Source organism: Eubalaena glacialis, chromosome 7 (assembly GCF_028564815.1).
Source record: "Eubalaena glacialis isolate mEubGla1 chromosome 7, mEubGla1.1.hap2.+ XY, whole genome shotgun sequence".
Classification (NCBI taxonomy): Eukaryota; Metazoa; Chordata; class Mammalia; order Artiodactyla; family Balaenidae; genus Eubalaena; species Eubalaena glacialis.
In genome coordinates, this window is record NC_083722.1 from 33197977 (window position 1) to 33224131 (window position 26155).

At 38.0% G+C, this 26155-nt stretch overlaps 1 protein-coding gene and 1 long non-coding RNA gene across 6 annotated transcripts in view; one reads left to right on the forward strand and one right to left on the reverse strand.

The window, feature by feature from the left end:
- UBR2 (ubiquitin protein ligase E3 component n-recognin 2) overlaps positions 1-22060 on the reverse strand; it is a 123741-nt gene extending 101681 nt beyond the window's left edge. For 4 of the 5 annotated variants that reach the window (XM_061196210.1, XM_061196208.1, XM_061196209.1 and 1 more), the window contains exons 1-2: positions 21660-22060; positions 11777-12036 (exon numbers count right to left, since the gene is read on the reverse strand). In XM_061196210.1, coding sequence (XP_061052193.1) covers positions 11777-12036; positions 21660-21737 — 338 coding nt within the window. In that variant the 5' untranslated portion in view covers positions 21738-22060. Of the gene's footprint in view, positions 1-11776; positions 12037-21659 lie in introns of those variants that run through there. The other variant, XM_061196211.1, reaches the window with a different exon arrangement.
- The window catches only part of LOC133095202 (uncharacterized), a 38731-nt gene continuing 34448 nt past the window's right edge, over positions 21873-26155 (forward strand). Inside the window, exon 1 of the long non-coding RNA XR_009701560.1 lies at positions 21873-21897. This is a non-coding gene — a long non-coding RNA (uncharacterized LOC133095202). The remainder of the gene's footprint in view (positions 21898-26155) is intronic.

Consider the following 26155-nt stretch of genomic DNA (forward strand, 5'->3'; position numbering starts at 1 on the left):
CAATAAATTTAAAGATTGCAACCTTACAGAACTTTAATTGTGTTAGAAACCAGTTACAATATGATATCTAGGAAAGTCTCAAATATATGAAGATTAAACAATGCGCTTCTAAATAACCCATGGAATAAAGAATAAAATATGAGCACATTAAATCAAAAGTAAGTAGAAAGAAGAATAAAAGTAGAAATCAAAACAGATAAAAAAGAAAACTAACAAAGCCAAAAACGGATTCTTTAATCAGTTTTATTAATCTTTTCAAAGAGAGAAAACACAAATTACTAATATCAGAATGGAAAAGGGGACCTCACTATAGATACCACAGATATCAACAGCATATGGAAATATGCACAGCTCTATGTCAATAAATTTGACATTATACAGTGAAACGTATTTCTTGAAAAGTACAGTGTATCAAAATTGCACAAGATGAAATGAAGTTCTAAATAACTCTAGTAAGTATCAAAGAAATTTATCAAAAACTTCATCTGAAGAAAATACCAGGCCTTAGTGGTTTGTTTTACTGGAAAATTCTTCAAATGCTGAAGGAAGAACTCATACCAATTTTATACAAATTCTTCAAAAATATAGGAAAAAGGAATACTTCTCAATTCATTTTATAAGGCCAGCATAACTCTGCTCTACCAAAACCAGATGAAGACATTACAAGAAAGTGACAGGTTTATATATTTTCTTTTTTAATTTTTAAAAAACATATAAATGAACTTATTTACAATACAGAAACAGACTTACAGATATCCAAAATAAACTTATGGTTACCAAAGGGGAAACGTGTTGGGGGGGGGTGGTGGTGACGATAAATCAGGAGCTTGGAATGAACATACACACACGACTATATAAAAGACAGATAACCAACAAGGACCTACTATATAGCACAGGGAACTCTACTCAATATTCTGTGATAACCTATATGAAAAAAGAATCTAAAAAATATATGTGTATGTATAATTGAATCACTTTGCTGTACACCTGAAACTAACACATCATTGTAAATCAACTATACTCCAATGAAATTAAAATATTTTTTAAAAAAAAACAACGGCAGAGGACAGGGAGAAGGAAGCTGAGCCCTGAATGATATGATTGAGCCACTGAATCAAGCAACCTGAAAGCTTGCCCCATTCTCTGCACTTGCTGTTCTGACAGGTTTATGTTATAAGTGACAGTGTTATATTAAGGTTTTTTTGTGTCTGTAATCCATGAAATGTACAGACACAAAAAACACTTTAATATAACACTAGCAAACTGAATCCAGCAATATATAAAAGTTATAATACATGATAATCAAGTAGAGTTTATCTCAGTAATGAAAACCATTTGGAAAAATAGCAGTCAATGCAATCATTAATGGAATAAAAAAGGAAAATTATGACAATCTCAATAGATGTAATAAAAGCACCTGACAACATTCAGTCATTTATAAAAAAACAAAAACCAAACAAACAAAAACACCACTCAGCAAACTAGGAATAGAAGGGAAAGTCCTCAATGAGATAAGGGTGTATATGAGAAAACTATACCTAACACCATACTTAACGGTAAAAGACTGAATACCTCCCATCCAAGGCAAGGATGTCCTACTTTCACCAGTGCAATAAGGCACAAAAAAATAAAAGGCAGAAAGATTGGAAAGGAACAAATAAAACTGTCCATTCAGAGAGGACACAATTATGCAAAAACCCTAAGGAACAAAAACCAGAAGATAACAAAAACTACTAGAACTACTAAGCGAATTTAGCAACATCACAGGACACAAGATCAATATCAGAACCCAACTGTATTTCTTTATATTCACAGAAGAAAACTGAAATTAAAACTAAGAAACTAAAACTAAGAAAAAAAGAATACCATCATAAAATACTTAGAGGTATGTACAAATTCTACATAAAAACAAAAGACATGATTAAAAGAGATTAAAGAAGACCTCAATAAATGGAGAGATATAAGATGTTAATGGATTGGAAAACTCAATATTGTTAAAACGTCAATTCTTCCCAAATTGATCTATAGATTCAATGCAATCCTGATCATAATCTCAGCAGTCTTTCTTAAAAATAAACACTGACAAGCTAATTCTAAAATTTATAAAATGTAAAGGATCTGAAATAGACAAATGAAACTTTAAAGGAATAAAAATGGAATCAACTCAAAGTTTACTACAAAGTTACAGTAATCAAGTTAATGTGGTTATTGGCATAAGAACAGCCATATCAATGAATGGAATTGATTAGAGTGTTCTGAAATACACCCACACTCATATGGGCAAATGGTTTTTGATAAGGTACCAAAGCAATTCAATGGGCAAAAGAATAAACAGTGCTAGAACAACTGGATCCCCACATGTAGTAAGTAAATGAAACTCAACCCCTACACCTCAAGCCATACAAAAAAAAATTAGTTTTGAAACAGATCACAGACCCACAAATAAAATCTAAAATTTCAAAGTTTATAGAAGAAAACCGAGAGAATGTCCTTGCCACCTGGGAGAAGGCAGACATTTCTTTAACACAGGAAATAATCATCATAAAATTTAAGTTGGTAAGTTAAAACTCCATCAAAATTGAAAACCCCTGCCATCAAAAGACACCATACAGGGACTTCCCTGGTGGCCCAGTGGTTAAGAATCAGCCTGCCAATGCAGGGAACATGGGTTCGATCCCTGGTTCGGGAAGATCCCACATATCATGGAACAACTAAGCCCGTGCGCCACAACTACTGAGCCCGCATGCCACAACTATTGAAGCCCGCGCGCCTAGAGCCCGTGCTCTGCAACAAGAGAAGCCACCGCACCACAACGAAGAGTAGCCCCCACTTGCTGCAACTAGAGAAAGCCTGCGAACAGCAACGAAGACACAATGCAGCCAAAAAAAAGACACCATATAGGCAAGTCACAGACTGGGAGAAAATATTCACAAAACATGTCTGACAAAGGACTCGTACCCAGAACACATAAAGAACTCCAGAGAATTCCCGGCAGTCCAGTGGTTAGGACTCTGCCCTCTCACTGCCGAGGCCCCGGGTTCAATCCCTGGTTGGGGAACTAAATCCCATAAGCTGCACAGCATGGCAAAAAAAAAAAAAACAAAACACACAAACACAAAGAAACAGAACATATAAAGAACTCCAAAACTCAGTAATAAAAAATATAAAGAAGCCAATAAAAAACAGACAAAAGACTTGAACAAAAACTTCATTAGTTAAATGGGCAATGAACACATGCAAAATTGCACCAACATCATTAGTCATTAGAGAAAATTAAACCCATATTGAGATATCACTATATAGAACAGCTAAAATTTAAAAGACTGACAACATCAAATGTTGTTGAGAATATGGAGCAAGTGGAACATTACTGGTGGGAACAAAAAAATATTTTAGAAAAAGTTTTGGCCATTTCTTATCAAGTTCACATATACCTGCCCCTTGACACAGCAATTCTACTCCTGGAGATTTATCCATGAATATTTAAATACATGTCCACAAAAAGACTTGTTTTGCAAATGGTTGTAGCCAGCTAAGAGTGTCCTCTCTTAGATAACGGTCTAGAAAAGCCTATCTTAATGGTGTCTTAATATTCCTAAAATGTTTCATAAAAAGCTGAAGATTTTTAATAGTGCAAGATTTATTATTTGGTATTTTATTTTATTTTATCTTATCTTATTTTTATTGTTTGGCTGCGCCGTGCAGCATGTGGGATCTAGTTCCCCAACCAGGGACCAAACCTGTGACCCCTGAGGTGGAAGTGAGGAGTCCCAACCACTGGACCGCCAGGGAATTCCCTTATTTGGTATTTTAAACACACAGATTTATAGCTGAGTACAAAATAATAATGCCTAATACTTTAATATGTTGCATTTAATATAATGTTGGCATAAGCTGATATGATTCATGAAATAAACCATTTTCCTTAGCTTTAAATATTTAAAATATCTACCAAAAAGTAGAATGAGCTGATAAAAAAGAAGTCATAGAAGCCTTATTTATGATACCCTGAAATTGAAACAACTCAAATGTTCATCAGTAGTACAATGGATTATGGGCAATTACAATACACTCATACAATGGACAACCACTCAGCAATAAAAATGGAAACAATTTCTAATAATCATAGGATCATGAATGAATCAGATATATATTATGCTGAGTAAACGAAGCCAGGCACCAAAGCGTATGATTTCATTTTGATGAAGTTCTAGAATGGACAAAACTAATCTAACGTGAAAATATCAGAATAGTGGTTACCTAAGGGCTGGAGCTGTTAACAAGGAAATCTCTAGTTAGATGGAAATGTTCTCTATCTTGGGAGGATGTGAGCTACATGAGGTTAACTATTGTCAAAAATGTACAATTAAGATTTGTGCCTTTTGAAATATGTAAATTTTCCCCTAAAAAATAAAGAACTCAAATAGGGTATCAATAGGAAAATTTTGGTGATATAAATCCAAGTCTCCTTACCCGAAAGGATTACCAGTAATCTATTCATACCTCTATTATTTCCTAACATCTGGACAAAGGCATACGTGTCAAGTTGATATTATACCCCACATACTCCTATGTTCGATCTTGCACCAAACTGGTGCATAAAAAATAAATAAATAAAAATGATCACAAATATCCAAACCAAGAATACAAGATTCATTTTAGACAACCACAGGAATCCAACCTATCTAGGAGATATCAACTTCCCGCTCCCTGTTATTTTCCTAGGTTGGCGAGAGCAAGGTAGACAAGGGAAATTCCAATATATTGAAGGCCACAGTGATAATACACAGCATTGAAATTTTATTTCTAGGTATCTCCCTTGGAAAATACTGAAACGGGTATAAAAAGAGATGTGTACAAATAGGTACACAATGTTCTTTGTGGTGCAGTTTGCTACAGAAAAAAAAAAATCCTAAAATTTACCGATTTCTAATTTCATTAATAGGGCAATCAAATAAATCATGGCCTGTCCTTACTATGGAAATACAGCAGTTAAAAGAATGATGTAGATTTATATATACTGACTGGGAAAGATCTCTAAGACAAATTGTTTCATGAAAAAAAGCCACATTTACAATACATACAGTATAATTTCATTCATGTGTCACATCCATAATTAGAGGTAACCAATATTTTTTAAACTAACACAGCATTCATTTCAATCTCTGGACCATTCATGTTAAAAAGAAACAGTCTTAGGAACTTCCCTGGTGGCGCAGTGGTTAAGAATCCACCTGCCAATGCAGGGGACACGGGTTTGAGCCCTGGTCCGGGAAGATCCCACATGCCACAGAGCAGCTAAGCCTGTGTGCCACAACTGAGCCTGCGCTCTAGAGCCCGCAAGCCACAACTACTGAGCCCGCATGCCGCAACTACTGAAGCCCACGCACCTAGAGCCTGTGCTCTGCAACGAGAAGCCATCTCAATGAGAAGCCTGCGCACTGCAACGAAGAGTAGCCCCTGCTCGCCGCAACTAGAGAAAGCCCGCACGCGGCAATGAAGACCCAACGCAGCCAAAAAAAAAAAACCAGTCTTAAAATAGAACTCTCCTAAAAAGAGATCAAGTGTTCAAGTTTTTTCAAAAGCAAGAAACTAACAAACAACTCTTCTTACTAGAAATAAGTGGTTCTTCCATATTAGAGCTTTATATTTCCAAACAGAAAAGGAATGAAACCATCTCTATCCCTCTGCTTAAGATATTTATTACTCATGGCTCAGTAATGTATTTTAAGACTGAGTATTCGGCTTAAAAAAATCTTACATACAAAAATTCCTTATAGTTCCCCAAGTGCTTTTATACACATTATCTCATTTTATCCTAACAACTCTGTGAGGGAGGAAAAATAACCCCCAAACCCTGAAGATCACTGAAAACACTTCTAATGTTCATCCACTTCCAAGTTTGCATCTCTTCCAGACATAGGAGAATTACACTTCCCTGCCCTGTTTTGCAGTTGGACAGAGGCCTTCTAACTAGTTCTAGCTAAAGGGATGTAGGCATGGTCATCATTTCTGAGCCAGAGCAATTTATTTGCTGTGCAAGACCCTCCTCTTCCCTTGCTGTGGTGAACCCTAAAAACATTAAGTTTATGGAGATGTTACATGGTATGAAGTAACTACCTAGAGTAGAACCCTCCACTCATCACCCCCACTGATCTGAATTGGTCACACAGTCTGAATAATAAATGTATTTTGGATATTTAAAGTCTCTGAGATTGTAGGGTTGTTTGTTATTTTTAGCATAACCTCATCCACTATTATTGACAGAATCGGAGTTAAAAAAAGTTAAACAAGCAAAACTGTTTAATAAAGTTTATAATAAAGCATCATAAAGTACTATCTGGAAACATATGCTAAGAATATTCCTAACTGATGGCAGCATAACTCCCAACCCCAAATTCTGGTAATCTATAACATTCACGCAGTAAGTTTTTAAATGTTAAAAAAGAATGTTTTTAATTTAACTATACAACAAAAACAATGGAACTAAATCTAACTTAGTTTAAGTTAAAATGTAAACCACACACCAAAGTATGATTTCATATTTTACTAGTATTTTATTTTTCTTAATGGTTATGAGATGTCAAAATATACATAGCTATGATCAACATCAACACTAAGATGATTGCCCCTAGTAACAACCACCTCACAGGGGCAGGACAGGAATAAAGACGCAGACGTAGAGAATGGACTTGAGGACATGGGGAGAGGGAAGGGTAAGCTGGGACGAAGTGAGAGAGTGGCATGGACTTATATATACTACCAAATGTAAAACAGATAGCTAGTGGGAAGCAGCCGCATAGCACAGGGAGATCAGTTCAGTGCTTTGTGACCACCTAGAGGGGTGGGATAGGGAGGGTGGGAGGGAGAGGCAAGACAGAGGAGATATGGGGATATATGTATATGTATAGCTGACTCACTTTGTTATAAAGCAGAAACACCATTGTAAAGCAATTATACTCCAATGAAGATGTTAAAAAAAACACAAAAAAACAACCACCTCTATTTAAAAAGAAATGTGACAGGTTTGATTACATTTTTCCTAATAGAGAACTAAGTACAGACAAATATAAACATTAGCCCACTGCCTGAAAACACAGCTTTTTCTGACATCACAGAGGCTTCAGAGAGATAATTTGGGACCTACACAATTTTAGAAACAATGAACAAATAACAGAAAAATTAACCTAATTCCCTTCACAGATTCCTTTTCTAAGTACTAAACATAAAACACTCCTGAATATCATTTTTTCTGGTTAAAGAAAACTTCCACCCTATAGACATAAGTCACCTTTACCCTGAAGGGTCTAGTCTACAAACTCTCCCAGAATTCCAACAACCATATTTCATCTTTCCAAGTAATAGACTCCATTGTCATTTTATCAGGTTCCTAGGGTTTCATGGGAACACCTACTTTTAACATAAGACATTCATCCTCAGGACCCCAGCATGGCCATTTACTAAGAGTTTACTATGTACCAAGTATTGTGGAAAGCACTACACAAAGGACCTCATTTACCTTCTCAACAACTGTGTGATAAAAGAATTTGGCTGACCTTTGTCTAGGGTTCCTAGGAGGTAACCTGTAAATCCTCGAAATTTCCCATGTGATAGCAGTATCTTTGCTAGTCATGCTCCCACCCCTCCCCCACATATCTGAAAGTTTATACTAATGTGATAACTTAGAGTGGAGGTTGGCCATATCAGAAAAACCAACCACGTAATTAGAGGGCTGGGGTTTTCAGGCACATAATATTAGCCCCACCTCTGGAAGGGAAGTGGAGCTGGATATTGAGTCATGTGGGCAATGATTCAATTAATCATGCCTGTATAATGAAGCCCCAATAAAAACTCTGGACACCTAAGCTTGGGTGAGCTTCCCTGGTTGGCAATACTCTGTGTGTTGTCAAGCATTAATGTGCCAGGAGGATAATAACATGTCACTGAGGACAACAAAAACTTTGCACTTGGAAATCTTGCCCTTTGGCTGGTTCTGATTTGTGTCTTTTTGCTATGATAAAACTTTAATCATAAGTGCAGCATTTTCCTGAGTTGTGAGTTGTTCTAGTGAATTATGCAACCTCAAGTAGTCTATGCAGATGCCTGAAATTTGTAGCCAGCTGATGAGAATTGAGGACGGCTCTGGGGATCCCCAAACTTGCAGTTGTATTTTAGACAGTCTTGTGGAAGTCTGGGCCCTTAACCTGGAGTTGGCCAACTTCAAGTCACAACAAAGTTTAGAAATATCCTCTAAGAGTCTGGTTCAAACTTGAGTCCTAGTGGGGCCATCATATATTATATCCCTCTCCCCCATTCCAGGCTACTTGTCTGTCCAAGTGCAGGTCCCCAGATACTGCTTTCTTTCTCCAATAGTTCAGGGAATTGGCCAATCTGCCTCTTCTTTCTGGCTGCCACAGCCTATCCTCTGCTCCCCGGTTTCTTCCCCTCATAAGGCTGGCTGAAAGACATTTTCTAATCTCTTCCATCATAACTATAGCAGTTTCTGTTGTTTGTCCTCCACTCTGCCTTTCCTCCTCCAACTAGCGTATTATATCTCCTTTCCATTTTGTAAGTTTTTGCTACTGGCTGTTAAAAGGAAATAAATGCATGCACCCTTCGACCCAGAAATTCTACTTCTAGGAATGTATCCTGTGTATATACTTCTACACGTGCACAAAGACACACACAAAGTATAATAATGCAGTATTATTTATAGTCCCAGAAACAACCTAAATGTCTACTAATAGAAGACAAGTAGGTAAAGAACAGAACATCCATACAAGAGAATAATAACCGGCCATTAAAAAGATAAGACAAAGTCAGCTCTCTCTATATATGTTATATAACAATCTGAAGGACAAATTTTAAATGAAATAAGCAAGATGAAAACAGTTTACGTGGTATGCTAGCATTTATTGAAAAAAGTATAAATGTTTGGATCTAGATATTCATATGATATCTAGATGAATACACAAGAAACTAGTAACAGTGGTCACTTCTGGATAAGGGAACAGGGAAATTAAGGGATGAGTGGGAGAGGGTACCTTTCATGGCATATACTTTTGTACCTCTTGAGAGACATAACCAAATACATGTTTTGCCTATTATATTAGTTTTTCAAGTCAATTTCTCAAAAGCAGTGGCTAATGCTGTTCTTGGTGTTCTCTATCCTTAATAAATGTATCCTTGTGACCCTTTAGATGATGTCATGAAAATGAAAATTCTCTCCTCAAACCAGGAGGCAATCCCCTTACCCAAGGTGCCTTCCTTTTCATTAATTCTATACATCCTCTAAATATACAGTTAGAGTCCCAGGATAGGTATGAATGGATTAACCTATACCTCCATGCTCTAGTGAAATGATTTTATATCTCAAAGAAACTCCAGGCTGACACATCCAAGTCCAAACTCCACCAGGCACATACAGGAAAACTCTGCTGAGATCATCCCTGACTTGGTTTCATCCACAAATCCTTTAGGCACACTTAATCTTCAAGTACAGGCAAACAGCTTTTCAGTGCACCACTTTCACTGAGGGGATAGATATACTCCTCCTCCCGTCATCCCACCTCTACTCCTCCAAACTCCCAAAAGCCTATTCCATGAACACTGTTGAAAACACAATTCTTCCTACTTCTTCTTCTAGTAATGGAAGCTCTCAGAACTCTGTCAATTTAATCAAGGTCTTCCTACAAAGCATTCAAACCTGCACCCAACCTGTTCTCCCCTCGGATGGACCCACACATAGACACATATGACATCAGCAGAGAAGGGAGTTAAAATATGCAAAGGAAGAAAACAAGAAAGAATCCTGTGGTGTTGGACTGGAACTAGAGGGACCTACAGATACACAGATCCACTGACAGGGCCTGGGATTAGTGACATACCAATGGCAACAGGCACACTTAGTATCTTATTTCTGAACATTAATCTCTACTAAAAAAGAACTAGGCTCCTTAGAGAAATGGTTGATTTCAGGGCTGGGGTAGGGAAAAGCCCAAGATGTGTCCAAAATATCTTGTGTCAGAAAGAAAAAGGAAGTGCTCAAAGAATGATGGGGACATGAAAAAGAAAAAAGACAGATTGAAGGGCCTCCCACTGGTCAAATCTAGAACAATTTTGACCACAAGAATAATGGAGCTCCATGAACATATACTGATATAAATAAATTAAAAAACTGAACATTGATAAGAAACAGGATATTTAATAGTCTCAAAGTATCTCCCCACCAAATACTTACTGATTAAAGAGGAAAAAAGAGTAACTTTACAGTGGAGAAGCCTTGCAGAAATCCCCTTAATCAAGTGATCAAACTTAAAGAGTTACTGAACCAAACCAAAATCATACACTACTAGATAGGATACAATGAGAACACGTGATTTCTGCAGTATTTCTGTGAAAGAGGCAACCTGACTCTAATCATGAAGAGTATCAGACAAACCCAAGTTGATGTACATTTACAAAATAAATGGCCTGTAATCTTCAAAAGTGTCAAGATCATGAAAGTCAAAGAAAAACTGAGGCAACATTCCAGATTGAAGATTAAAAGACATGACATACAAATGCCTTTTTTGGAACTGGATCTTTTTGCTACAAAGGATGGTACTACAACAATTGGATCTCAGTTTTCTCAAATCATGAGGCTGAACTAGATCTATTGCTCCAAACACCAATAAAGGACTCAAAGAGGTTTCTGTATAGACAAAAAACTAGATCTAACAGCCTTTCAATATATAAAAAGATCTCTATCGGTATTCTAACTATGCTGATAAAGAAAGATTACAATAGACACCCGGAGGTCTTAACCAAAATTAAGCTTATTAAATTTAAGTTGTATGGGAAAAAGTCTTAAGAAAAAAAATGACTCTATCAATAGTATATCCAAACAATGGAATATTACCTAGCTATATCAGCTGATATGGACAGATGTCAAGGTCAAGATTTTGCTAAATAGAGAAAGGAAAATTTAGCCCAGTATAGCTAACATATTTCCTTTTCTATGTATGTCTGCGTATGTGTATGTTTAAGATAGCCCCATATGTGGGCATGTATATGCATAGAAAATTTCTGGAAGGACACATAAAAGTATGTTAACAATGATTAGTTCTGAGAAACAGGAGTAGATAGTCATAAAGGGAGACAGAGCACTTTCCTCTCCATCTTCTACCCTTGTATACTTAATTCTTAACAAGAAATAAATAAAAAAAAAAACTCAACCTAGCAGCAGGAAGTACATATAGCACCCAGATCATGGTTTCTAACTAACATTCCCAACTAAAAGGAAATTCCCTGCATAAATGACTGATTCTACATATGGGTCAGAGTAAGTACAAAGTGAGGTGTGGACATCTTATGCCAGAAAGCAAAGAGGCACTCAAAAACTAATAAAGGCATGTGAAAAGGACAAAGAAGCTAGTGTGATGGGGCTCTCAAAGGCCAAATGTAGGATAATTCGAACATCAAAAAGAATCACTGTAACCATCAAGAAAAGCAAGGAAGTGATTATTACAAGAGTCAAGGTAGGAGCTAATTATGGGGGAGGAAGAAAGTACACAATGGGTTTCTGGAATGCTGGTGATGTTCTATATCTTGACCTGGAAAATAATTATATAATGTTTGTTTATAATAATTTGTTAAAACATATATATTTGTTGTGGAAACTAACACATATATACATATATATAATACTGATATTTCATAATTTGAAAACAAAAACGTAAGGTTTCAGGAAAAGTCAAGTAAAGACAAGGAAAGAAAGAAAATGACAATATCTTACCTGCAGGAGTATGTAGGTTCTCCCACTTTAAAAACACGACCACAAAGATGAGAAGGTTTGTTTGTTTGTTCAAGTTTTGAGAATCCCAACTCAGGATCTTCACCACAAAGGTACCATTCCATTGGTCCCAACAAAACTTGGTGTGCCAACATGTCTTCTTTCTGTGGAAAAGGGTTGGGACCCCTGCAGTAGATTTTGGGTACATAGTAAGCCAAATGTTGGTTCACTTCTCTAGTGAGGTCAGTTGCTTGCAGCCATTTCTTTAAAAAAAGAAAAAAGAAAAAATAGTTTTAAACAAGGTCAATAAACTGCTAATTTGAATAAACATACTCTATTTTCTTTTAGGTGCAAAAATAATGATGAATCTTATAAATTATTTTATTGACATTCATCACTGCATGTCTTCTTTCCAAAAAAGGATAAAACTCAATTTAGAATTTTACTAAAATGCCCAGTATTTTAAAATTCTACTTAAAGTGAAAGTAAAGTGAAATGAGCCCATCTCCTCAAAATGACTCTTGAAGCAACCTTCTGTAGGCAATACAGGAAAATGACCACAACATATCATCTTATAAGACACTAGCCATTGAGCCCATCTGACTTCCTTTCTAATTTCTAATGCTTTGCTCAAATGATATTCTGACTGTGATTTGGATTCTCCTGTTGGTTTGCTGACAGGAAGAGCATACAGTGAACATGAACAGCCAATACACTAATTCTATTTCTCAATGATTATAAAGGACACGCCAGTCTCTTATGAATGTCAGTCCACAAGAGAGTTTGTTCTATCGATTATATCTTTATTCCCTGATCAACCTCTCTATAAGCCCTTTCTCCTTTGCTCTCCCTGTTAAAAACATTTTAAAAAGTCACTTTTGCCTGTCCCCAAACTTTCATGTCCTACTACCTGTGATAATTATACTTAGATATCTAATAGATACTGTGATATTATAATTTATGATAAGAAAAACATATTTGGTCTTCTCATTCCTAGCACAGAGCTCTTAAAACTCTTCAAATTTCCTAAGTGATAAGTGAGATAAAAGTGAAAGGAATGTCTTTTGTTATTCATAACAAGCCCCCTTCAATCAGACCTGAGTTGATATTACTAAGGTGACTTTTGGAAAGCCCCTAAGGATGGGAAGCTAGTTGCCAGGGGAACTAGCCACATGATTAGTAGGGTGGAACTTACAGCCTCCACCCCAACCAGCTTCAGGGAAGGGAGAGGTGCTGGAGGTGGAGTTAAGCACTAATGATGAATCATCTGATCATCATGCCTATGGAGGCACAAAGCCTCCATAAAAATCCAAAAATGTCGGGGTTCAGAGATCTCCTTGGTTGATGAACACGCAGAGGTGCTGGCATGCCCAGAGAGGGCATGGAAGCTCCGCACCCCTTCCCACATACCTTGCTCTATTCCATCTGGCTGTTCCTGAGTTGTATCATTTTATAATAAACAAGTAATCTAGTAAATAAACTGTTTCCCTGAGTTCTGTGAGCCATTCTAGAACATTATCGAACCCAAAGAGGGGGTCATGGGAACCCCCTAATTTGCAACATAAGTTGTGGGTAACCTGAGGACCCACTGCTTGTGATTGGCATCTGCAGTAGTGAAGGGGGGCAGCCTTGTGGGACTGAGCGCTTAATCTGTGGGATCTAATGCTAACTGCAGGTGTACAGTGTCAGAACTGACTGAGTTGTAGGACACCCAACTGGTGTCTGCTGAGAACAAGAGAATTGCCTGGTGTGGGAAACCAACCCCCCCCCCCCACGTTTGGCGGCCGGAAGTATTGATGTGAGAGTAAAAAGAAAAGGAAGAAACAGTTTTTCCTTTCAGACGCCAACTCAATATGTCCAAAATTGAACTCATGTTCTCCCACACCACAAAAAAACACCCTGCTATTTTCTCCATTTCTCTCTTTTAGACACCAGCATCTACCCAGGTATCCAAACCAGAAAAACTCAGAAATCTTTTTTCCTCACCCCAACATCCAATTAGTCATCATGTCCTGTCTATTAGGCCTCCTAAGTATCTGTTGAATCCATCCATTTCTTTCTCTCCATCTCCGGTGGCATTACTTCCACTACCCTAGTCCAAACTCCCCACTCCTGTCTTCTGCAAGGATTAGTGCAACTGTGTCCTAACTAGTAATCCCCACTAGTCTGGTCCCTCTACAGTCCATTTTTCCAACCTCACTACCAGAGTGTTTCTTGCAAAATGCCAGTCTGATCATGTCATTCAGCTTCCCCTTCTATTTAGGATCAAATCAAGTCCACTGACATGGTTTATAACAGCGGTCCCCAAACGTTTTGGCACCAGGGACTGGTTTAATGGAAGACAATTTTTCCACAGACGGGGGGGTGGGGGGGTGGTTCAGACGGTAATGCTAGTGATGGGGAGCGGCAGATGAAGCTTCGCTGGCTCACCTGCTGCTCACCTCCTGCTGTGCAGCCTGGCTCCTAACAAGCCGCAGACCACTACCGGTCCTCAGCCCGGGGGTTGAGGACCCCGGTTTACAAGGTCCTTTGCCTTGTGTCATACTTTCCAGTTTCCTCCTCCTGATCAGTATTGCTCCTCTCTCTCTGCTTTACAGGGCTATTATCTACTCATTCTTCAGATCTCAGTTTATGTTTCACTTTCTCTAAGACGTCTTCTTAGCCCATTCCTCACCCCCATCTCCTGTTCCCCTACCCCCCATGTCTAAAACAGAACCAAGCCCCAGTGGGCAGTAAGTAAAATCCGTTAACTGAATGACTATAAATATGTATATACTACTGACTGTCATTTAACATTGACATTACAGAAAGATGTTTGGCTTTAATAGAACGTGGCTTCAATGGACGCAGAAATAAAGCAGATCCAGGCCTGCAGGTTCTTAAAAACCAAACCAAATAAGCCCTATATAGGCATCCTTCAAACCACCTCCTTTCTTTTCCCTTTCTATTTCCTTAAGTCCTAAGACTTTCCTCTATATTCTGTCGTTTATTTATTCCTGCCTCCCATGCCAATTCCATCTATGTGTTTATTTGTCCTCCAAATAAACATAATTTATTTAGTTACAAATTATGTAATTAAGACCTGCTCATTTTGGCTCTAAACCAAGTGAAAATTTGAAATCAGAAAATATGAAACAGGGCTTTCCTGATGGCGCAGTGGTTGAGAATCTGCCTGCCAATGCAGGGGACACGGGTTCGAGCCCTGGTCTGGGAAGATCCCACATGCCGCGGAGCAACTAGTGCCGTGAGCCACAACTACTGAGCCTGCGCATCTGGAGCCTGTGCTCCGCAACAAGAGAGGCCGCGACAGTGAGAGGCCCGCGCACCGTGATGAAGAGTGGCCCCCACTTGCCGCAACCAGAGAAAGCCCTCGCACAGAAACGAAGACCCAACACAGCCAAAAATAAATAAATAAATAAATAAATAAAGGAGTTCCTTAAAAAAAAAAAAAAAAAAGAAACAACTCACTTCTACAAAAATGCAGTTAACTGTTAACTCATAAGTCCAATGTTTACCTATAGATTACAACCTAAATTTCAAATTACATCCTTGTTAAAATAGAGTTTATGAAGATTGGGATTGACACATATACACTATTGATACTATGTATAAAATAGACAACTAATGAGAACATACTGTATAGCACAGGGAACTCTACTTAATGCACTGTGGTGACCTAAATGGGAAGGAAATCCAAAAAAGAGGGGATATATGTATATATATAGCTGATTCATTTTGCTGTACAGCAGAAACTAACACAACATTGTAAAGCAGCTATACTCCAAAAAAAATTAAAAAAAAAAAGTTTACGTTTATGTGATGTCTAACACTGTTAAGACAAGAGTATAAGGTCTTCTTTTTAACTATTACTTGCACAATCTTCAGCTCACTTCCTTCCTTTGAAAAAATAACATATATAGAAAGAGTTTACATATTCATGAGGTGATACAGACTACCTTTCTAGTCAATTTCACATTTTAGAGAACTTTTCCTAAAAATGCAAAAATCTCATTCATAAGTTAAGGGGCGGGATGGAAGCTTATAACAGTGAAAAACTTTTCACCCTGGAAGTGAAACAATCCTTTCTAAATGTTACTAATTTTGCTGTGTTTGCTTTATGCAAGTAGGAAAGAGACTAAATTACTCTTAAAACAGTACTTCTGGGGAGACAATCCCGTAGGTTTAAGGATTGTTCAAGTGATGTCTAACACTGTAAGACAAGAGTATAAGGTCTTACAAGGAGAAGTGAAGTGGCTCCAAATCAAAATTATACACACACACACATTAAGTTCAGTAATTATAAAACAAACGAGAAAAAAAAAAAGATAGTCAATAGTAAAAGACAGAGTCAACCAAAAAGCAAACAAAAATCTAATTCTTTGAGCTAAAAAACATGTTTTTGGCCACATCAAAGGGGATTTCACCCACTGTCAGCAAACCCTAATTCAAAATATGAATGAAGGCAGTCAAATTATCCTAAGCAATTTATTGTTTATGGATGAAAAATTAAGCATTAAGATTCAAGAATTCACCTCCACAATCCTAGGAAACTATGCTTCAATTTTAATTTACAACACATTTAAAGGTTTTATTTTAACAGCAATTTTTTGTTTTATATTTTATGTTCCCATTTCTCTTAAAATTTAACTTTTGCAGAATTTTAATCCAGGGAGGATAAAGGGTGATGCTTTCTAAAAGAAATTATGTTGTCTTGTGGCTCCAACAACACTGATGGGTCAAATCTGTTCATAGATTTCTTAAACAAAAAATTCAGAAACGAATATCAGCTTCTGGTTAAGAAAAAAAAAATCAGCTGCCTTATACAAAATATATTATTAGTAAAACAAGCATTTTACTCTAAATATCTTTTATTATACATTATTATAAATTATTAACAAGACACAAAAGTCTGTTTCAAGAAAGGCAGGCATACGCTCCATTTAAAATCACCTAACAGGACTTCCCTGGTGGCACAGTGGTTAAGAATCTGCCTGCCAATGCAGGGGACACGGGTTCAAGCCCTGGTCTGGGAAGATCCCACGTGCCACAGAGCACATAGAGTAGAGTGCACCACAGCTAATGAGCTTGCACTCTACAGCCCATGAACCACAACTACTGAGCCCATGTGCCACAACTACTGAAGCCCGCACGTCTAGAGCCCATGCTCTGCAACAAGAGAAGCCACCGCAATGAGAAGCCCGCAAACCACAATGAAGAGTAGACCCCGCTCACCACCAACTAGAGAAAGCCCGTGCGTAAAACAAAACAAACAAAAAAACACCTAACAGATTCGGGCTTTTAACTTTATTAAATTTAAACACTTAATATATAAAGCAAGACACCTTTACATGAAAAAATCTATACCAGAAATATAGAATTAGTGGTTAGCGACACTACAGATTAAAAAAAGTTGTGAAGAGAAAATGAGTAGGAGGAAAAAATTTCTGGCTGCCTTTAAGAATAATGGTTCACATATTTCTCAAAAGAAAGAAAACCTATAGCTTTTCATATCAGTTCTCAGTAACATAAGCTAACTGTAACTGTTTCTTCAACATGAAAAATTATTGATATTTCTAATTTGGTTGCATGTTAATCTGTCCTTATTTCAGACACCTGTGGCGGTCACACTAATGTGCACACCAGAGTAATAAGCACTACCTTATTAGAAGTCCTCAATAACGGAAGTAGAGAAACTGTCAACTCATTCCACTAAAGTAAACATGTTATGACAATGTTTGCAGGAGCTCTCCTTTTTCTGAAAGCTAATTTCAGCCTTGGGATAGAGAGCAAGTACAATAAACACAAAAATCAAAGAATCCCTAGGGGTTAGTCTTTTATCACAGTATCTAATTATTATTCTATGCCAAATTAAAATTGTATTCTATTTAAGCACATTTGATTTTGCTTTCGAACAAGGATAACCAACATGTAAGTTAACTACAAAACAACAATCTAAAACAACAATCGCTAGGGCTGAAATGGAGCTTTCGGGACTCTACTAAGAAAAAATTAGAACTAAGAAAAATTTAAAACAAATCATATTAAGAGTTCTAGAAATGAAGTAAAAACATTCACAAATCAAAATAATATAGAAACTCAGTAATAAAAAACAAGAGAATCTAATTTAAAAATAGGAAAAAAACAAACCAAAAAAAAAGAAAAAAATAGGCAAAAGATCTGAATTGACACTTCCAAAGAAGAAATACAAATAGCCAATAAGCTTATGAAAAGATGTTCAACATCATGAGTCACAAGGGAAATATTGATACAAATCAAAACTACAAGGAGATCCCACTTTACACCTAACAGAATGGCTATAATCAAAAAGACAGACAATTAACTAGTGCTGGCAAGGACGTGAAAAAACCCACTGAAAACTTCACATCTGCTAGTGGGAAGGTAAAATGATGCAGCCATTTTAGTCTAGCAATTCCTGACCCAGCAATTCCACTCCTGGGTATACGCCCAAGAGAAATGAAAACATATGTCCCCACAAAAAATTGTACAGAAGTGTTCATCATAGCACAATTCATAATATCCACAAAGTATAAATAATCCAAACATCCATCAACGGATGAATGGATAAATAAAATATGGTATATCCACGTAATGGACTATCATTTGGCAGTAAAAAGGAATGAAGTATTGATGATACATGCTGCAACATGGACGAACCTTAAAAACTTATGCTAAGTGAAAGAAGCCAGTCACAAAAAACAACATATTACACGATTCCATTTATATGAAATTTCCAGAATAGACAAATCTATGGAGACAAAGAAATAGGTTAGCAGTGGGCCTATAGTTTGGGAGGTTAGGAGAAAATGGGGAGTGTATAGCTAATGGATATAGGATTTCTTTTTTGCGGTGATGAAAATGTTCTAAAATTGATTGTGGTGAGGGCTGCACAACTCTGCATATACTAAAAACCACTGACTTGAGTTGTAAGATATGTGAATTTTATATAAAACTGTTGAAAATTTTAAGGCAAAAAGTAACCAATATAGGTATAATACTCTACATAAGACTTCTATAATGAATATGTATTTCTTTCAGATTTGGGGAAAAACAATATATGTACTTCTTAAATCATAATCATCCACTGGAACATATAATCAAATCTGTGGAGCATGAAATGTAGATAGACTCAAGAAGTGTTGGGCAAGTCATACTTGTAGAATCAACTCTATCAAGGAAAAGAAAAAACTACAACAGAGGGCCACTTTAATATCCTAAACTTAAAATTATTGAAGTGAGTACTTAAATACTTTTATTTGTGAGGCATTCTAGTAAGAATAGATGGGATCACAGAAAGTCCTTCCTCCTCATAATACAAGTAAGAAAAGCAAGTGTGTAAATAAATTGTGTGAAAAATGCCACTAGTCGTTATTAAGTAACTTTAGATGGATATGATCCCAACAAATTACCAGCAACAGAGGTCTAAAGGCTGTAATAACTGCTTTGCTTGTTTACCCTCTCTAAAATTTACTTTTACCGGAGAAACCTTTGTTAATTAATTTTAATTTTTTAAAAAATATTTATTTATTTTTTTGGCTGCGTTGGGTCTTAGTTGCGGCAGATGGGATCTTCGTTGCAGCATGCAAGATATTTAGTTGCAGCATGCGAACTCTTAGTTGCAGCATGTGGGATCTACTTCCCTGACCAGGGATTGAAACTGGGTCACCTGCATTGGGAGTGCTGAGTCTTAACCACTGGACCACCAGGGAAGTCCCCCAATTAATTTTAATTTGTGATAAATGGCTGGGCTGGGGCCTAAGCTGAAAGAACAGTAAAGTGTTATGCTGTTTTAATCAAATACAAACAATAAACCCCTCACAAAGTAAGGGCAAATTATACTGCTGGAAGAATCTTGTATTTTAATATTAGATGAAATCTTACTTAAGAAATTTTGTTGGCCTTCAGACTAAATTTTTTTTTTAATCTTATTGTTCAGAAAGTCATTTAAAAGTAAACAGAGCAAAGGGACTTCCCTGGTGGTCCAGCGCTTAAGACTCTGTGCTCCCAATGCAGGGGGCCTGGGTTTGATCCCTGGTCAGGGAACTAGATCAAGCATGTCGCAACTAAAGACCTGGCGCAGCCTAATAAATAAATAATTTTAAAAAGAAGAGTAAACAGAGCAAAACTAAAATGTAGCTCAGACTGTGAACTTCACAAACTCGAATTAAGTCGAAATTTATAAATTTTGACTGCATTTTCCTTAATTTCCCCCACTACATCTGAGAATTTCACTACACAAGGACTAGGAACATTGCTCTCTAGCACCAGTTTTATAACTAGTTTCCTCAGGAACCTCAACAAACCGGAGAAGCTCTAATCACTTGATAGCTTGCACTTTTATTTGTTTAATTTTTATTCTATATTGGAGTATAGTCCATTAACAATGTTGTGTTAGTTTCAGGTGTACGTACAGCAGCTTGCACTTTTAGAACTGGAAAAACAAGAGTACATAGCCTGTATCACTGGGTCAACAGACAAAATTTGGTGGGAGTAAAAAAAAAATTTTTGAGGTAAATAACAGATTAGCTATCAATCTAGATATTGATAAGATCACATGGATAGGGAATAGCTGTCATTACCATTTTACTGTTTACTTTGAACACTGCTTTCGTTTTCTTTTTCAAACCTCTTGATAAATGAAAAGGCAGATGGGGAAAATCCTTGGGTTGTTGCAATACTAAGCGGAAAGTAAATGAAAACAGAACTAGACTAAACAAGTTGGTTTAAAAACAAACAAACAAAGATGCATCATTCAACAATGTATTTCTTTAAACTTTTCACCTCTACTCCTCTACATTTATTTCCACTATGACTTTAGTGTCCTCATCAATTCACCCAAAATAACTCCTCACTAACCAACAGCCCCACAGCACCCCACTAGAATTTTGTTCCTAACATTCAGATTGTTGACTGGTGCTCAAAGGTCACTCCCTTCCTATCAGATTTTTTAATTGGAGGCCCTAGAGGTGGGGCCTCAGCTGTTTTGGCCCATTCAGAATCATTCTGGACAATCTGTTCTAAGGGGTGTTCCCTGTCCTTGAGGAAAGATACCATCGAGTTTTATTAATTATTTTACAACTCTGTTACTTATACAGCATATTCGTATTACAGTTTAAGTACAAGACTAGGTTTGAATGCTTTAAGTTTGGGGCATAACTGCTCCCACTACGCTGTGACCAAACCTCACATTATTAGCTTCCATTTACTGAAAGCTGCTCTCTCAAAGTTATATAACGTTTGTTCTCCATCCAACTACCCCCAACTCCTAGACAAATTATTGTTTTAATCTCCCAGTCTCCACTACCACTTTCTCACACTCAGCGTGTCAAGACACTACTTTCCGCACATTCATCAACGTTGTAGACTGACCAAACCGGTGCGAAAACGCACTGAAGGGGTAAAGAGGGTGAACAGTGTCGCTGGCATCCTTTGGTGCCTAGGGCGGTCCCAGAAACAAAATAAGGTAGCAAGTTTCAGAGGAGGAGGCAAAGGAATCAGGAAGACAGAGTACCCCAAAAACCAGGAAGCGTCTTTCCCTCTCCTAAGAGTTGACATAAAGGGCAAAGGCCCTGTGCTGGGGTGTTACTGGGAGTGTGGGGGAAAGCAGAAATAATGGAAGAGCGAAAGGGAACGTGAGGGTGGCTGGAGCACCCAGCAGCCCTGCGGGCTACTCGTGGATAAAGGAAGAAAAAACGGGGCAAGATCTGGGGCCTCCCCAGGCCGTTACCCACAAGGCGAGGCCGGCGGGGCCAGCGCGGTCGTCACCCCAAGTCAGGGCCCGGCCGCTCCGGGATTTCCAGTAATCTGTTCCTCCCCCGGGGCGCGGCCTGCGACGGCCGGACGTCCCCGCCCGGGTCCCGGCACTCACCCCCGCGGTCTCCTCAGCCGAACATTCTAGCAAACTCCGGTCTAGGCCCTGCACCTCGGGCTCCAGCTCCGACGCCATCTTCCCTCCTTCGCCTCCCCAGCGCTGGCGCCGCTACCGCCGCCCCGAGGGCCGCGGCCTTGCCACAGCCCCGGCGGCCGAGACCGCCACCGCTGCCCCGGGCGGTCGGTCCCGAGCCGCCCAGGCGGCCGCGGGTGGAAAAGACAGAGAGTAGCGTGAGGTGAGCCGGGCAGAAGGGACGGCGCCTCCTGCGCTCCCTCCCGGGCTCTGTGCCCAGAGTCAAGTCACTGCCTCGTCCCTGCCCCGGGGAAGGACACAGAGAACCCCGGACCTGGCACTCTTGCCCGCTTCTACCGCGTCCCGCACCGGGAAAGGGGCAACAACACCCAAAAGAGGAAGCAGGGCACTCTGGGAACTGTAGTCGTCCTCCGCACGGCCAGGGAAAAGGTGGAGCCCTTACAAGGAGGCCCCAGGATGGCATTGTGGGAGTTGTAGTCCATTTCCTCCTAAGAGCCTGGACAAACGGCAGATAAGCGGGCGGGCGGGGCTTTTGTGCCCAGCAAGAATCATAGACTAAGTGGCGAGAAGCGCCCACCAGGGAAGAGGCAGAAACGCGAGATCATGTGTGGTACTGAGTTTTATTCCCTTAACACCCTTTGTTCATTTTTGTATCCCCAGAGCTTAGAACAGTGCCTGGCACGTGGCAGAACTCGAGTACTTTTCAAAGCCTGGCATATGTACGAACTCAAATACTTGTCGAATGAATGAATTACGTTCTATCCCTATTGTTCTATGGCCCTGTCATCCATCAACCCCTCATTCTTTACACTGGTAACCGAGGTGTACATTTCTCAGGTTTTTGAAGGTTTTAAAACATGTTAAAATGGTGTTAAAGGAAACGTTTCCAAGTGATTTAGATATGACCGTTTATTAAAATTTATAACAAATCTTGCTGCAGAGGAGAAGGAGTCTACCAAGCCAATTCAAAGGTTTACTCTTGATAGGGACATTTTATAGAAATAAATAATCATTGTTAGATTAGATACAAAAGAAAATTACGTTTGGGTAGAGGTAATTAGGCTCTTGACTGATAGTTGGGTGAGTGGATTTCTTAGAACAAGTCTCCAATTCCTTTAGAGTTATCAGAAAATTGTTTAACATTTTATTAGGCATGCTGATTTATTCGCACAAAGAAATTGTGAATTACATTAGGCAAAAAAAATTCTGATCCAATCCAGGTTTGGGACATGTTTTTGTTGTTGTTATTGTTGTTAACAAAAGTATAATATTAACCAAGTTTTTTTTTTTAAGGAAATAAAAATTACCCATCATCCCACAGTCCAAATAAGCCTTGTCATCACTTTAAAAAGTAAAACTAATCTATGTATAAGGTTAGAACTTCAAGCTCAATGGAAATATTCAATACTTTTAAAGGAAAAAAATTAAAACTATGCCTCTTACCCCAAGTCCCTCTCCCCAAAGAAAAGCCTTTTTAATACTTTCTTATGATTCTATCCAGAAAAAAAAGTATGCATCTATCTGCATAGATATCTAGAATGAGAGATCTTGAAATGTTCTTCTATATGTTACTTTCTTCTTTGCCCAACTTCCTTGCACTGATGCACTCCCTAGTCAGAGTCAACCTGGAGGAAAACTGGGGTTGTTACAACCCAGAAGCAAAGATAATGCCTCTTTAAGAGTCCTAATATAGAATTAAAGCCATTAAAATACATTGTAAAGAAATTTTTATTATTTTTTATTCTTTTTGGATTGATTTTAATGTCCTTTTTTCAAAATTCTTGAGTTGGATGTTTGCCATTAACCATTCTCTTTTTTTTCAGTATGTACATCTAAGGCAGTGGTTTTCAAACTTGAGCATGTATCAGAATTACCTAGAGGTCTTGATAAAATACAGGTTTCTGGACCCCACTCTCAGAATTTCTGATTCAATAGGTTTTGGGTGGAGACTGGAAATTGTATTTTTGTCATGTTCCTGGTCATTCTGTGGGCCTGGGGACCAACTTCAAGAATCACAGATTTATTAACCCAGTACATTTCCATTATATAATGCTTTAATTACATTACACAAATTTGGGTATATAGTGTTTTCATTATCATTCTTTAGTATATTTTTAAATTTTCACATGTGTGTGGCATTGTGATCTTTTCTTTTCTTTTTCATATACTTGACTCATTTATTTTGCAACTGGAAGTTTATACCTCTTAATCTCCCTCACTTTTTTCTTTCCTCCTCCCACCCGCTCCCCTATGGCAACGACCTGTTTTTTCTCTGTACCTATAGCACTGTTTCTGTTTTGTCATATTTGTTCATTTGTTTTGCTTTTTAGATTCACATATAAGTGAAATCATGCAGTATTTATTTTATTCTGACATATTTTTCATAGCATAAAACCCTCTAGGACCACCCATGTTGCCACAAATGGCAAGATTCCATTCTTTTTTTGCGGCTGAGTAATATTCTATTGTATATATGTACCACATCTTCTTGATCCATTATCGATAGGTGCTTAGGTTGCTTCCATATCTTGGCTATTATAAATAATGCTGCAATGAACATAGGAGGGCATATATATTTTCTAATTAGTGTTTTCATTCTCTTCAGATAAATACAGAGGAGTGGAATTTCTGGATCATATGGTAATTCTATTTTTAATATTTTGAGGAATCTCCATACTGTTTTCCATAGTGACTGCACCAATTTACCTTCCCACCAACAGTGCATGAGGGTTCCCTTTTCTCCACCTCCTGTTATTTATTGTCTTTTTGATAATAGCCATTCTGACAGGTGAGAGGTGTTATCTCATTGTGTTTTTGTTTTTTTTTAATTTTACTTTTGGCTGCACTGGGTCTTCATTGCTGCACACGGGCTTTCTCTAGTTGAGGCAAGCAGGGGCTCCTCTTCGTTGTGGTGAGCAGGCTTCTCACTGGGGTGGCTTCTCTTGTTGCAGAGCATGGGCTCTAGGTGCACAGGCTTCAGTAGTTGTGGCGTGCGGGCTTCAGTAGTTGTGGCTCATGGGTTCTAGAGGCTCAGTAGTTGTGGCACACGAGCTTAGTTGCTCCGCGACATGTGGGATCTTCCCGGACCAGGGCTCAAACCCATGTCCCCTGCATTGGCAGGCAGATTCTTAACCACTGCGCCACCAGGGAAGCCCCACTCATTGTGGTTTTGATTTGCATTTCCCTGATGATTAGTGATGCTGAACATATTTTCATGTGCCTGTTGGCCATCTATTTGTCTTCTTTGGAAAAGTGTCTGTTGAGATCCTCTGCCCATTTTTTAATCAGGTTGTTTGTTTTTCAGATGTTGAGCTGTATAAGTTCTTTGTATATTATATTTTAGATTTTAACCCCTTATCAGATATATCGTTTGCAAATGTCTTCTCCCATTCAGTTAAGTGGCCTTTTCACTTCGTTGATAGTTTCCTCTGCTGAGCAAAAGCTTTTTAGTTTGAGGTAGTCCAATTTGTTTATTTTTGCTTTTGTTTCTCTTGCCTGAGGAGACATATCCAAAAAAATATTACTAAGATCAGTGTCAAGGAGCTTACTGCCTATGTTTTCTTCTAGAAGTTTTATGGTTTCAGGTCTTACATTTAAGTCTTTAATCCATTCTGAGTTTATTTTTGTGCATGGTGTGAGAGGGTAGTCCAGTTTGGTTCTTTTGAATGTAGTTGTCCAGTTTTCCCAACACCATTTACTGAAGAGGCTGTCTTTTCCCTATTGTATATTCTTGCCTTCCTTGTCATAGATTAATTGCCCATATAATGTGGGTTCATTTCTGGGCTATCTGTTCTGTTCCATTGATCTGTGTGTCTGTTTTTTTGCCAGTACCACAATGGTTTGATAGTTTCGTTTGAAATCAGGGAGCATGATAACTCCAGCTTTGTTCTTCTTTCTCAAGATTGTTTTGTCTATGTGGAGTCTTTTGTGTTTACATACAAATTTTAGAACTATGTATTCTAGTTCTGTGAAAAATGTCATTGGTATTTTGATAGGGATTTTATTGAATCTGTTGATTGCCTTGGGTAGTATGGTCATTTTAACAAAATTAATTCTTTCAATCCATGAACACAGTGTATCTTTCCATCTGTGTCATCTTCAATTTCTCTCATCAGTGTCTTATAGCTTCCCAAGGACAGGTCTTTTACCTCCTTAGTTAGATTTATTCCTAGATATTTTATTCTTTTTGACAGGATTATAACTGGGATTGTTTTCTTAATTTCTCTTTCTGATAGTTCACTGCTAGTGTATAGAAATGCAACAGATTTCTGTATATTAATTTTGTATCCTGCAACTTTACTGAATTCATTGATAAGTTCTAGTAGTTTTTTGTGGCATCTTTGGGATTTTCTACATATAGTATCATGTCATCTGCAAACAGTGACAGTTTTACTTCTTCCTTTCCAGTTTGGATTCCTTTTGTTTCTTTTTCTTGTCTGATTGCTGTGGCTAGGACTTCC